The sequence below is a fragment of the Mastigoproctus giganteus genome, chromosome 12, assembly GCF_048544385.1.
Source record: "Mastigoproctus giganteus isolate SK-2022 chromosome 12, ASM4854438v1, whole genome shotgun sequence".
In the NCBI taxonomy this organism is placed as follows: Eukaryota; Metazoa; Arthropoda; class Arachnida; order Uropygi; family Thelyphonidae; genus Mastigoproctus; species Mastigoproctus giganteus.
Window position 1 is genome coordinate 101,895,557 of NC_143586.1, and position 13,833 is coordinate 101,909,389.

Here is a 13,833-nt window from a genome sequence, read left to right on the forward strand (position 1 = left end):
TAAACAACCTTCATTATGCAGATGATACTGTGTTAATTTGTAATTCTAATGATCATCTTAAAGAAACTCTGAGGAGAGTATGTGCAGCAAGTAAGAAAAAAAGGATTGTTTCTGAATGTGTGTAAAACAAAAATTATGGTGTTTGGTGATAGTCTCGATTCCAGTAAAGTGAAGGTTAATGGGCAAGATATTGAAAAAGTTGAGGAATTTGATTACTTAGGGTCAAGAATAAATAAAAATAGCGACTGCTCAAATAATGTAAAGAGACGACAGACAATTGCTAAAACGTTGGTCACGGATCTGACAAAATTATGGAGAGATCAAGATCTGCCCCTAAAGACGAAACTGAGAATCATTGATTCGTTAATTTTTCCAGTTGCCATTTATGGATGTGAAGGATGGAATCTGAAAAGAGCTGACAGGAAGAAAATTGAGGAATTTAAAATGTGGTGTTACAGGAGAATACTGCGTATTTCTTACTTGGATCGAAGAACAAATGAGTGGGTATTGAATAAAACTGGCAGGCCTAAAATTCTTCTTCATAGCAGAAGAAAACTTTATCAACAAAAGAAAACTCAAGTTTTTTGGTCATATAGTAAGGAGGGAAAACTTTCTGTTGAAGAATATAATGGAAGGAAAAATCAAGGGGAAGAGGTGCAGAGGAAGACCTTCAACTAGGTGGAAGGATGGGATCAGTGAACTTCTCTGGGCATGTCACTTTGCGATGCTGCTTGTATAGCATTGCAAAGATATGTCCAATACAGCTTTTTTTTTTTTTTTTTTTAGGAGCATTAGCAACTAAGGCCATATTGCACCGGGATATGCGGTGGTCATTCCCTGACCTTTCCGCATCCTCCATATTTGGTGGTGACGGGCTCGAACCCCGGTCTAATCAAGAAGCGTGTGCTACACACTGCTGCTCCTTCCCACCTGGCTACGGAGGCGCCACCAATACAGCAATAATGGCCTCAATGGTGCATCCTGAGTACAAGAATGTGTAGTATGGCCATAGACTAGGCAACAAAAAGCATCTTGTATTACCACAGTGAAAGGTTTACATTTGTGTGATGATCAACCTATTAAAAGATACTCTAGGGAAGTGGAATTTTTATAGCCTAGGAGACAAACTTATAATCCAGTTGACTGCATTTTTGGATCTAGTAGGATTTTGGATTCATTATAGGAAATATCATGATGCTCCTGGAAATTTTTATAGTAGAGGTCATCAGTAATGTCAGACTGTTTTATAGACATCATATACCAAAAGTGTAGGATGCAGGAATCTTGGTGACTCTATTTTAACGCCTTTCTCAGTAAAGGGGTCAGAAGATTTAATTTTACCAATATCCTTACTGGAGACAGTTTCAATCCTTTCCTAATCCTAAATTTAACTAAAAATAAAGGACTCCTTTATTTTTAGTTAAATTTAGGAACTTAACCCTTATTTCTTTCATAGAGGATTTCATAATTTCAATAACTTCATTTTTTTCATCTAAACTGTGTACATGTACTATCTTCAAATTTCTGCTTTTAAAATTATTACTGCATTGTACAATTGTATTAGTATCAGGTCTGTGATCAAGTTGGCAAAGAATTGGGAGTTGATACATTTGGCAATTGCACAGTGGAAGAAGACTGTTTCTTAAGGATATCATCATAAGAATTATTGACAGTCATTGAACCATTTGTTTTGGACAGAATTTCAACAATTCTTTCTAATTCGTTATATCTGTCTTAAACTCCTAATTGTCCATAACCAAGTTATTAAGTAACAGCTAAGATCAGTAACTCTATCCATTAAGAATTTTAGAGTGGCCTTAGTTACATGATTAGACTCATTTGTGAGGTAAGATTTATTTCTTTATGGATTTTATAGACCTTTTTTACATACACTGGTGTGCAAAACTTAAGGACCAACAATATTTCTAAAGGTTACAACCACAAAATCTTTACTTAAGATACTCTTTACTGATGAGAGTAGATTCAGTCTCAACAGTGATTCTGGACATCAGCTACTCTAGTGAGAGGTTGGCACACGGTAACATCACTGAAAGGGATCGATATAGCGGTCAAGGTGTTCTCATCTGGGGAGGTGTCATCCTGGATGGATGTACACAACTTCAGATACTGGAAGGTGGCACTGTAACCAGTGCATGCTCCTGTACTGAGGTAATCCTTCCCCATGTGCATCTGTTCCGAGGTGCCATTGGCCCAGAGTTTGTGTTTATGGATGATAACGCCACACCCCATTGCACTGCAGCTGTTGATTTGCTTTTGGAAAGTGAGGACATTGTTTGTATAGGTTGGCCTGCCTGTTTCTCCCCCCCCCCATCTAAATCCCATTGAACAAATATGGGATGCTCTGGGGAGATGCCTAGTGGCACATCCACACCCACCAGAAAATGTTCACCAGCTGAAGATGGCGCTGACAGAGGAATGGATGATGTTACCACAAGAACTTATCAACAACACTGTTCTAAATATGGACAGGTGGTGTAAAGCCTGCATTGACATTAGCAGTGGCCATATCTCCTACTGAGGACCACCTCTTCCCTTTGTTCTATCTTTGGCAGTGATACATCTGTATTATGGCAGCCAATGCTATGTTGCCATTTTTGAATAAAGTCCCTCTGTACCGTTTTGTTTCCGTTGTTGTGTCGGTGTTGTTTCCTTCATTATTTCTGTACCTCACAAGGTTCCTTTAATATGCTTTTCCTATATCCAGGCCACTCCTATGAGAAGCTACAGGTGAAAACCTGACTGGTCCTTAAATTTTTCACACCAAATTATGTTCATGTAGTTTAATAGTTATGTCAATCTGAGTTAAAATAAATGAACTGTAATCAATATTATCTTTGCTGAAAGCCACTAGATCCTCTTTTATCTCTTCTTTTTTTCTTTTCCAGTAATTTCTCTTCTGCATTGGAATCAACTCTTTCAAGAACAATTTGAGCAGAAAACTCCGTACTCGGGGTTTCCCTGACTAGTTTATCTCATGTAGTGGATTTAGCTTCATATGGAGGAAAATTGTCCTTATCCAGTACAACGTTGCATCTGCACTACTATGGCAAGATGTAACAAGAAAAATGACAGTGGCCAACTTAACTAGAGTCAAAACTTTTCCAATTGCAAAATTATTAAAATGTACAGTAGATTTGGTGGGAAGGACAGTTAACAATTCTGCTTTCTTGTTGTTAGTTGGTAAGGTCAGTACCTACATATTGAAAGCTACAATATCCAGATTAAGTTTTGCAGCTCTCATTGTAGAAAGGACAGCAAGAGGAGAATGAGCCCCATTGAGAATATTTTCAGTGTCATAAACTGCTGTATATTGCTTAATGGCAATATTTTATAATATCTATCTAAAACCTAAAATAACGCAGGTCATAGCAACTGCTAAATTGATTCAAATATTTTTATTACTAATAAAATAATTAAATTTAATGCAAATGAAAATGTGCTTACATGATGGTGGATTGAAAAAATTGAAGAAAGAGTCATTTTGTATTGTTTTTGTAATGGTGCGTACCGATCCACGTGACCTGTGCTTCTGCTTCTTTTTTATTGTTTTAACAGTAACATTTTTCCCTTTTTTCCAATCAATAGTACATCTACAATCAAAATAAAATAAAATCATATATTATATAATCATCATATGCCATAATCTCTATAATATTTTTAAAGTATCATTAGGAAAACAAAACATAAGAATAGGCTATGTGAATAAGTGTGTGCTTAATCAAATTTACCAAGAACTGAATCATTGTATTTTATGTATTATCTGAGCATATTTTCCCTTAACTTCACAAATGTACTTCTATATTAGACTTTAAAAAGTATTCATTCAATAATATTTTCATGCAAACTACCATCCTGCTGTTATTTATTTCTTAAATAAATATAACTGATATTTATTTAAGAAATATTTATTTCTGAAATAAATATAAGTAGGATGGATGGTAGTTTGCTTAAATAACTATCAGTGGAGTCTCCATTGATATTTATTTAAGCCCACCTGTGACCTTAATGGTACCATGGTCCTTCTAGGAATGTGTTGTTAAAAATATATTGATGACAGCAGGTAGCATATATTTTGTTCTGCTATTTCTTTCAAAACAACTGTCAGCTGTACAGTGGAAAGGGATAAATTTTTCATATTCTGACCTGCTCTACCAGATTATCATAAAGGGTTTTCACAATGTTTAGATTACAGTTCTTTTTAACCAGGCCAATTCTGGATTATAGATTTCTTCAAAACAGGTCCATAATAAGTCTTACTTTGTAGCTTGGAGTGTTTTCACTGATACATGCAATTGCACAATTGTCCATTTGTAAGCAAGTAGTTGTTTTTGCTGTTGCTGTAGTTTTAGGTGCATTGGCAACTTAGACCATATTGCACCGTTGTGTATTGTCTGCATAAGCGTGTGTTCACGGGCTGATCTTAGGTTGCTCAGGCTGAAAAACCCAGAATAAGTCAAGGGAGAAATCCTACTCCTTCCATCTGAGATTAGCTAATTACAACTTCAATTGAAGGGGACTTTATTATTCTTCAATCGAGGCGGCCATAATTTACATAGTGCAACATGCCATATCATCACAAATATTCTTATTAGCTTTTATATTATATACTTTAAAAGTACATTTATACACAATAAATATCTTCATCCACAAGTCTTGCATAAAATAGTCAAAAATACAATATGAATTTTCAACGAAATACTTTCTCTATGACTTGTTCACTTTGGTTGTTGGGGCTACACTTTTGCTGTTTGTTAAAATACATTTTTAAAGGTGGCAAGTGCAGTTATGGATGCACTAATTTTACATAAGTTGACTGAATGAAAATTTGAGTGCATATGAGACCTGAAAATTGACTGGATTTTTTGATTTGTTTAACTGTTTTCTACTTCTCTCTCTGAGAGAAAGAAACTGGTATCTGATGTTTAAATTAGTCAAGCAAATGAAGTCATTTTGACTATATGATATACTCAGTGCAAATAAATGCACTGAATACTTGATCTCATTCCTTTGATTTCATAACTTTGCATCTAATATCTTTGAAATAAAGGTAAGATTTGATTTAATTAAAATGTCATGGTTTGATTAAAAAAAAATAAATAAATAAACCACCACACTTCCGAACTGTATTTGTTTATTATTTATTTATTTTTTTTCTTTACCTTATTCAGAAAAGTTTCCTGGTAACTTGATATGGAGCCAGAGCCTATCAATTCTACTAGACTTACTATTAAGTCATAGCAAAATTTCACTATTCATTAGCATCTATCTGAAAAGTACAGAAAGTAGGAGACAATCATGCAGTTTTGCCAAAAAACCACATCAATCAAAAGAAAATGAGCAGAAGCCTTGCATGATGGCAAAACTAATGTCTAGCTTGTGCAATTTTCATGGGACGTTTCAACTGCAAATCTCATCAACAACACAGAATATCCAATCAAATTGGTCAGACAAGATTTCCCCTTAAAAGACCCGTGCTGTGACTGAATTATTACTGCAGTTCAGGCACAATTATACCAATGTTGAAAAATCACAATCAACATACTCTTCATAGTGGAACAAATTGTCTGGCTTTCGACCACAGTAAATTTTTTGACTCTGACTGTAAGCATCTTTGCTTGCTTTTTTTTTTCTCAGGGTCATATCCATAAATGCATGTTTCATCACTTCTGATTACATTAGAAAAACTGTCGCTCTCTCTCTCTCTCTGTGTTTCCTGAAGAGCCTGACCTACACTGACCAAATTGTACCTCTGATCACCAATCAACAGAGAAGGCATGAATTTAGCAGTACTTGTTTATTTTGCATCAAAATGCTTTGGCATGATATAAATGACATTTCCATCTTATTGACCAAATCACAAATAGCAATATGATGACTTTCATAAACAAATTCCATACTTCATACCCCATTTCCATTTCTTTTGCTCGAAGAAGGATGCTTTGAAATTGCAGTATCATCAACAGATGTCATTCCATTTTTTAAATTTAAAAACTACTCAAATGTTTCAATTCTGCTTCCCAACCGAAAATCAAGTTTTAGTATTCACAAGTTTTCACAGCAGTTCTGTCTTGTTTAAAATAAAACTTAACACACACAGGTATTTATAAAGTCTATCATTTTCTGGAAAATGTAGATTATGGTAGACATAAGCTAGTCTGTAATCAAGTCACAAAGGAAGTTAGGCAAGTGAAGACAGATTATCATTGGCAAAGGATGCAAAGAATAAGAGCAAAGACTTTTTACTTATGTAAACTCTAGAAGGAAGGCAATGAATCAGATTGGTACACTTGATATTGATGATTCAACTGTTGATGATTTTGCTCAGAGAGCTTCAAACTGAACAAGATTTTGCATCTACATTCACAAACAAGGAATTCTGTAGGGAAGTGGAGGGCAGAAGCTTATTAAACTCTAAAAGGAGCGTAATGATTTTGTAATAACTGAGAGCAAAGTGGAGCAGAAATTGTTGATTAAATATAAGAAAGGCAGCTGGGGTGTATGGAATCTATCCAGTTATGTTAAAGGAGGCAGTGAAGAAAGTAAGAAAACCTTCAGCTATAATTATGAGAGCACAATTGGACTCAAGGGAGGTCTCTACATGTGCAAATGTATCTCCAATTCACAAAGAGGGATCAAAGGGTTACCCAAGTAAATCACAGACCCTGTTAGTTTAACTTCTGTTCTGGGAAAAATAATGGAGTCATTGGTTAAAGAAGCATTACAGGATGATCTAGACAGGACTGCAGTAATAATTCAGTCACAGCACGGGTCTGTTAAGGGGAAATCTTGTCTGACCAATTTGATTGGATATTATGATGTGGTTACAAGGGAACTGAATTCAAAAAACAATTTTGATATCATATACTTGGATTTCAGGAAAGATTTTGATACTGTTGCACATGGAAGACTACTGTACAAACTGGAGCAGTATAGCATTAAAGACAAGTTGCTGCAATGGATAAAAGGGTGGTTGAGTGGGTGAAGACAGAGTAGTAATTAACACTGCTCGTCAAGTACTAATGTTATTAGCGGAATTCCCAGAGTTTGGCATTGGGCCCATTGTTGTTTTGTATATTTATCAATGATATTGATGAAGGTATATCAGGCTTAATGTCAAAGTTTGCAGATGATACAAAGGTTGCCAGGGTTGTTAATAACAGTAATGACAGTAGGCTACTGCAACAGGATCTAGAAATGTTGGGCTGATAGGCTGAGAGTTGGCAACTGAAGTTTAACATTGACAAACGTAGAGTGGCGTTAAAAAAAATGCATCACTTGTGAATTTTGCAAATAATGTGTTTTGTGCTGCAGAAATGTTCGAAATGCATTTGTTAGATAGGATCTATATTTCTGTGAATGAAATCCAATAAAAAGACTCCACCTGATATGCCAAATTGCCATAAATAACTTCCTAAAGGGTAAAATGTGTAATTAATGAAAATATGAGAGATCATGCAAATGCAATCATCACACCAAACATACATTTATTTGCATTTACGTGTACAAACTGAAATGACAAATTAAAATAATAGCATTATGTACTCTAAATCTTTGGACTTCGGACTCGGGGGAAGTACCCATGGACTGGAGATGTGCAAATGTGACCCCAATTCACAAAGGAGGATCAAAGGTCGACACAAGTAATTATAGATCTGTTAGTTTAACTTCTGTTCCTGGAAAATTAATGGAGGCACTGGTTAAAGAAGTACTGCAGGATCATCTAGATAAGACTTCAGTTATAGCTCAGACACAGCATGGTTTTGTTAAGGGGAAGTCTTGCCTGACCAATTTGATTGGATACTATAATGCAGTCACAAAAGAACTGGATGCAGGGAATAACTTTGATATTATATACTTGGATCTTAGAAAGGCTTTTGATATTGTTGCACATGGAAGACTGCTGCACAAATTGGAGCAGTGTGGCATTGGAGGCAAATTGCTGCTATGGATAAAGGGGTGGTTGAGGGGGAGAAGACAGAGAGTGGTAATCAATGGACACTGCTCATCGTGGACTAATGTTATTAGTGGAGTCCCTCAGGGTTCAGTATTGGGTCCATTATTGTTTTCTGTATTTATAAATGATATTGATGATGGTATATCAAGCTTAATGTCCAAATTTGCAGACGATACAAGGGTTGCCAAGGACACGACTGACACTATGCTACTGCAACAGGATCTGGAAAGGTTGAGCAGATGGGCTGAGAGGTGGCAAATGAAGTTTAACATTGACAAATGTAAAGTACTACATATGGGAAACAGCAACCCCAGAGCAATGTATCAACTCTGTGGTACTACACTGACAGTGGTAGAGAATGAAAGGGACCTGGGGGTGGTTGTGCAGGCAGATATGAAGTTTTCTGAGCAGTGCAGACGGGCATCAAGAGTAGCTCATGGTGTATTGTCGATGATATATAGGAATTTTTCTAGCAAGGATAAGGAGGTGATTATTCCCTTGTATAAGGCAATGGTCAGACCGCACCTAGAGTACTGTATACAGGTCTGGAGGCCTCATTTCAAGAAGGATGTAGAGATGCTGGAACGAGTACAGAGAAGGGCAACAAGATTAGTGAATGGAACAAAGGGGTGCTCTTACGAAGAAAGAGCTTACGTTTTGCAAATTACAGTGTCTAGAGACTAGGCACCGGTGAGGTGATCTGATAGAGGTGTATAAAGCCTTGAATGGTTTGAGCATGCTCAATACTGATGGGATTCTTCCTCTTGCTCAGAATAATCACCTGAGAGGGCATAAATTCAAATTGAGGAAAGACAGATGTAGGATAGACGTGAGGAAATTTGCCTTTAGCCAGCGGGGTTGGTTGCTGGAATAGACTTCCATCCCTTGTCGTGGAAGTTGATAGCCTAAATAAGTTTAAGGCTCAGCTGGACAGGTATTTTGAACGAACAGAGGGGTGAAGTGGAAGTGGTTATTTTTTATTTATTTATTTTTATTTTTTATTTTTTTTTGGCTGATGCTGCATAAGCTTGCTTTCTTGCATCAAATGCCTATATTAATGCTAATGCTAAATCAGCAAAATAAGTCCTCAATATTTTGTTGTTCTTCCTCGAGCTGCAATTACAGTCTTGCATCGATCTGACAGAGTTAATCAACTTCTGTATATAGGTTGCCCAATTTCGTGGTACCACTGCCATACAATGCTCTCCTGCAGCTGAATCTTACTTGTTGGCTTCTCAGCAACTTTAGATAACATTATGTACCAGCAATTTTCGATAGGGTTCAAATGGGGACTGTTGTGGGCCCAGTCCAACACTGTAATGCCAGCATTTTTTTTTTTTATGTAAACCCCAAACACGAGAGGTATTAGAACCTATAGTACTTAGTATTGTGCTTGGGTTGGAGGTTGAGAAGACGAAAGAAGATATTTATTGACATTGGACTTGAACTTCTGTAGACTGTAATTTTCAGGAAATACATATGAAGGAAGGTTGTTCCAGAAAACGGCAGTTGAATGAATAAAAGAGGAAGATGAAAAGTTGGTTCTTTGAGTTTGAAGTTGGACGGTAAATGGATGTTGGCTGGTGGCGGCACGTGTTCGGACTATTTTGAAAGAGAGAGCGGGAATTATAGAAGCCAATTCAGAAGAACAGTGCCCATGGAAGTATCTGTAGAAGAGGCATGCAGCAGAAACAGTGCGTCTATGAGAAAGCGAGTGGAGAGACTCTGTTGAATCATTAATTAGCATAACTGCCCTCTTCTGAATGGAATCAAGCAACCTGAGAAAGGTTTTGGGGGCACAACCCCAGATTTGGGAACAATATTCCATTGCAGGACGGATTTGCGATTTATACAGAGTGAGCAGCTGTTTGGAAGAAAAGTAAGGCCGAGAGCGAAAGAGAAAACCAAGTTTTTTAGATGCAGAAGAAGCAATATTTGCAATGAGCTTGTGCCAAGACAGATTAGAAGTCAGGGTAATCCCCAAAAGAGATATATCATTTTGCCTAGAAATCGGAGTGTCACTAAAGATAAGCATAGGAGCAGAAGAATCCTTTTTTTCGAGAGATAATACAAGACTGAGTTTTAGACGGGTTGAAATCAAGTAAGTTGTCTTTGCCCCACTGGAGAATTACCTGAAGATCGGCATTTAAGGAATTGGTAGCAGATTTTTGAGAAGTTGAAGCTGATTGAGCAGGACAAGGTTTCTCAAAATGGAAAGTGGAATGCAATGTGCTATCATCAACAAAACTATGGATAGGATTTCCAGTCAATGGAAGAAGGTCATTAATATACAAGAGGAAAAGAGTGGGGGAAAGAACTGAACCTTGGGGAACACCAGCATTAGTGGGGAAGTTAGAAGACAGAGAGCCATCTACCATGACCGTAAGCGAGCGATCAGAGAGAAAACTGGATAACCAATTACTAAAAACAGTTGGCAAACCATAAGATGGAAGCTTGTTTAGAAGACCTTTATGCCAAACACGATTGAAAGCCTTTGAGATGTCAAGAGCAACTACTTGTGTTTCATCGAATATTTCTATTGAATTATTCCATAAGTGGGTAACACAAGCCAGAATATCACCAGTGGATCGACACTGACGATCGTTGATCAGATGGAAGGTTTCAAGGTAGTTTAAGAGTTGGCGGTTAATTGATTTCTCCATTACTTTAGAAAGAGTAGAAGTAATTGCAATGGGATGATAATTGGATGGGAGGGATTTGTCACCCTTTTTAAGAACTGGCTGGATATGAGCAAATTTCCAAGCAGAAGGAAAAACACCTTTGGAATAAGGAAGTGAAAGAAGGCAACAAAGAATAGGAGTAAGTTCAGGAGCACAGATTTTGAGAACAAGTGGAGAAATACCATCAGGACCTGGAGCTTTCTTAGCATCAAGATTTGTCAAAATCCTTCTGACATCTGCTTGACGGAAGACCACAGGACGCATTGAATGGAGCATGTTTGGAATGGTGGGAGGTGTTTTACCAAGATCATTAATACATGTGTTGGAAGAAAAAGGTGATGCTAGCAGGTCAGCTTTATCCTTGGCTGAAGTGACAACAGAACCATCTGGTTTGGACAGAGGTGGGAAAAAGTTGCGGCCAATAGCTTTGTCAAGAGACCAGAATGCTCGGCTACCATTAAGGCAACAAGCAAATTTTCTACTCTGACTGTTCAAACTCTAGTTTAGACTGATCAATAACTGCTTTACAATTGTTGCGAGCTTTGGTGTAGGCAGAAAATGAAACTGAAGAATTAGAAACAAGCCAATTACGATATGCAACGTTCTTCTCTTGAACAGCCTTAGCACATTTATTGGAAAACCAAAGTTTAGATAAAGGACGAGATTTTAAAGTGGAGTGTGGGATAAAGGATTCCCTCCCTGCAAGAATAATTTCACTGACACAATCTGAGCAAATGTTGACATCAGAAGTTTTGAAACAGTAATCCAACCAAGGAAAATAAGAAAAGAAATCTCGCAGGTCATCCCATTTGCATTCTTGTAATGCCAAACAACACGAGGTTCGGAATAGCCATGAGATAAAGGCTCCATTGGAGAAGAGACAATCACCAAGTTGTGATCTGAAGTGCCTAAAAGACCTCTCACTTCGACCTTGTACTTAGAAGGGTTCTTTGTGAGAAACACATCAACCGTGTTGGCTGTATGATTAAGGTGGTCCGGTATTCTTGTAGGTAAATGAACAATCTGTGCAAGGTCATTAGTAATTTCAAAAGCCTCAGCATCTCGACAGGCTGGGTTGGTGTGACTAGAAAACGGAAGCCAGGTGGAGTTGTGAACATTAAAATCACCAAGGAAAATTAACTCACTGTTAGGAATGGAGAAAGTCAAGTTGCAAAGAGAGGAAGTCAAAGAGCTCCAAGTGATTAGTGGAGTTGAGAGAAAGGTAGAGACAACAGATGAATTGGATACAATGAGGTAGAGAGATTTTAAGACAGAGAAGATCAAAGAGAGGAGATTCCAAATTGCCAAGTCTCTGACAGGGAATATCAGAACGGACATATGCACAAGTACCACCTTTGAGGCGAAAGGAATCGTACATCGAATAATTTGGGCATCTGAGATGAGCAATAGTTGAATCAACCGATAACTGAGATTCTGTTAGAAAAATACATGACTGCAGGTGGAAATGGACATCGTTGAGATTAGAATTGAGACCATGTATATTTGTGAAATGAATTAGGAAGTGCTTGGGAGGTTTAGATCTTTTCGCAGATAAGCTTGCTCTATTAGTTTGACAATTCATGGTGTATTCAATAGTAATAAAAGGTGGGTGGGACATGCTGTATGAAGTAAAGAAATATTTGGATATGGCGTACACATGGTAAGAATATACCCAGACCCACATTGGGAGACTGCAGAGAGTGGTAATAAATGGACACTGCTCTACATCGCCTAATGTTATTAGTGGAGTCCACCAGGGTTCAGTGCTGGGCACATTGTTTTTTTGTGTATTTATCAATGAAGGTATATCAGGCTTAATGCCCAAGTTTACAGATGATACAAAGGTTGGCAGGGTTGTTAATGACAGTATGCTACTGCAACAGGATCTACAAAAGTTAGGCAGATGAGCTGAGAAGTGGCAACTGAAGTTTAACATCGACAAATGCAAAGTACTTTTTATGAGTAACAGTAACCGAAGAGAAAAGTACCAACTGTGTGGTACTAAACTCAGGAAGGTGGAGAATGAAAAACCTAGGTTTAATTGTGCAGTCAGATATGAAGTTCTCTGAGCAGTGCAGACGGTTTGCCAGAGCAGGTCATGCAGTTTTGCCAATGATATGCAGGAATTTTGGTAGCAGAGACAAGGAGGTGATTATCCCTTTGTATAAGGCAATGGTCAAGCCACACCTGAGTACTGTATACAGTTCTGGAAGCCTCGTTTTAGGAAGGATATAGAGTTGGCAGAACGAGTACATAGAAGGGCAACGCGATTGGTGAGAGGAACAAAGTGGATGTGGTTACGAAGAAAGGCTTAAGTTCTCCAAGTTGCAGCATCTGGAGACTAGGCACCTGCAAGTGATCTGATCGAGGTGTATAAGGCTTTGTATGGTTTGAGCAAGCTCAATGCTGACGGGATACTTCTGCTTGCTCAGATTAAGAATCTGAGGGGGCTATAGATTCAAATTGAGGAAAGACGGTTGTGGAATAGATGTGCAGAAGTTTGTCTTTAGCCAGTGTGTAGTTGATTGCTGGAACAGACTTCCATCTGTTGTTGTGGAAGTTGATAGTTTAAATAAATTTAAGGCTGAACTAGACAAACATTTGGAGTGACCGGATGGGTGAAATGGGAAGAGTGTTTTTTTCTTTTTTTTTTTTTTTTCTTTTCTTTTTGGCTGATGCTGTATAAGCTTGCTTTCTTGCATTATATGCTCAAATAATGCAATTTTTTAAAATTTTTTGAGGTTGGGGAAGAGGGAGATTGGTAGGGGAACTATTATGTCGACATAAATGAATCAGTTCCTCCGCTGTCATATTGAATGGGTTCCACTGTACCTATATTTTTAAATATGGTAATATCATCATGTGGATAGTCTGGAAACTTTATTCATACATTATATATAAGCCTTGTAATGGTTTCACTTTAAAAACAAACTCCATTTTAAAATTCTTGAGAGGTGCTAGAAGTCTATTACCTTTCAAAATTTGACATTTGTTAATTCCATAAAAATTTAAAATTGACAATGATAAACTCCAGGGGCTCAGATCTTGTGAGTATGGGCTTGGCAAACCCAGGGTCCTGAGCTGGATATCATCATTCTTCTCCTTCTTGGTGATACCTTTCTTCTCTCTCTCTCTCAGAGTAAGTCAGGAATTTTTTTTTTTTCTGGCTGGTGCAGC

At 37.5% G+C, this 13,833-nt stretch overlaps 1 protein-coding gene across 2 annotated transcripts in view; it reads right to left on the reverse strand.

The window, feature by feature from the left end:
- Positions 1 to 13,833, reverse strand: part of LOC150077304 (nucleosome assembly protein 1-like 4) — a 432,049-nt gene that overhangs the window by 122,914 nt on the left and 295,302 nt on the right. For both annotated transcript variants that reach the window (XM_090386809.1, XM_090386808.1), the window contains one exon: positions 3,466 to 3,611. In XM_090386809.1, the coding sequence (XP_090242935.1) occupies positions 3,466 to 3,611 (146 nt within the window). The remainder of the gene's footprint in view (positions 1 to 3,465; positions 3,612 to 13,833) is intronic.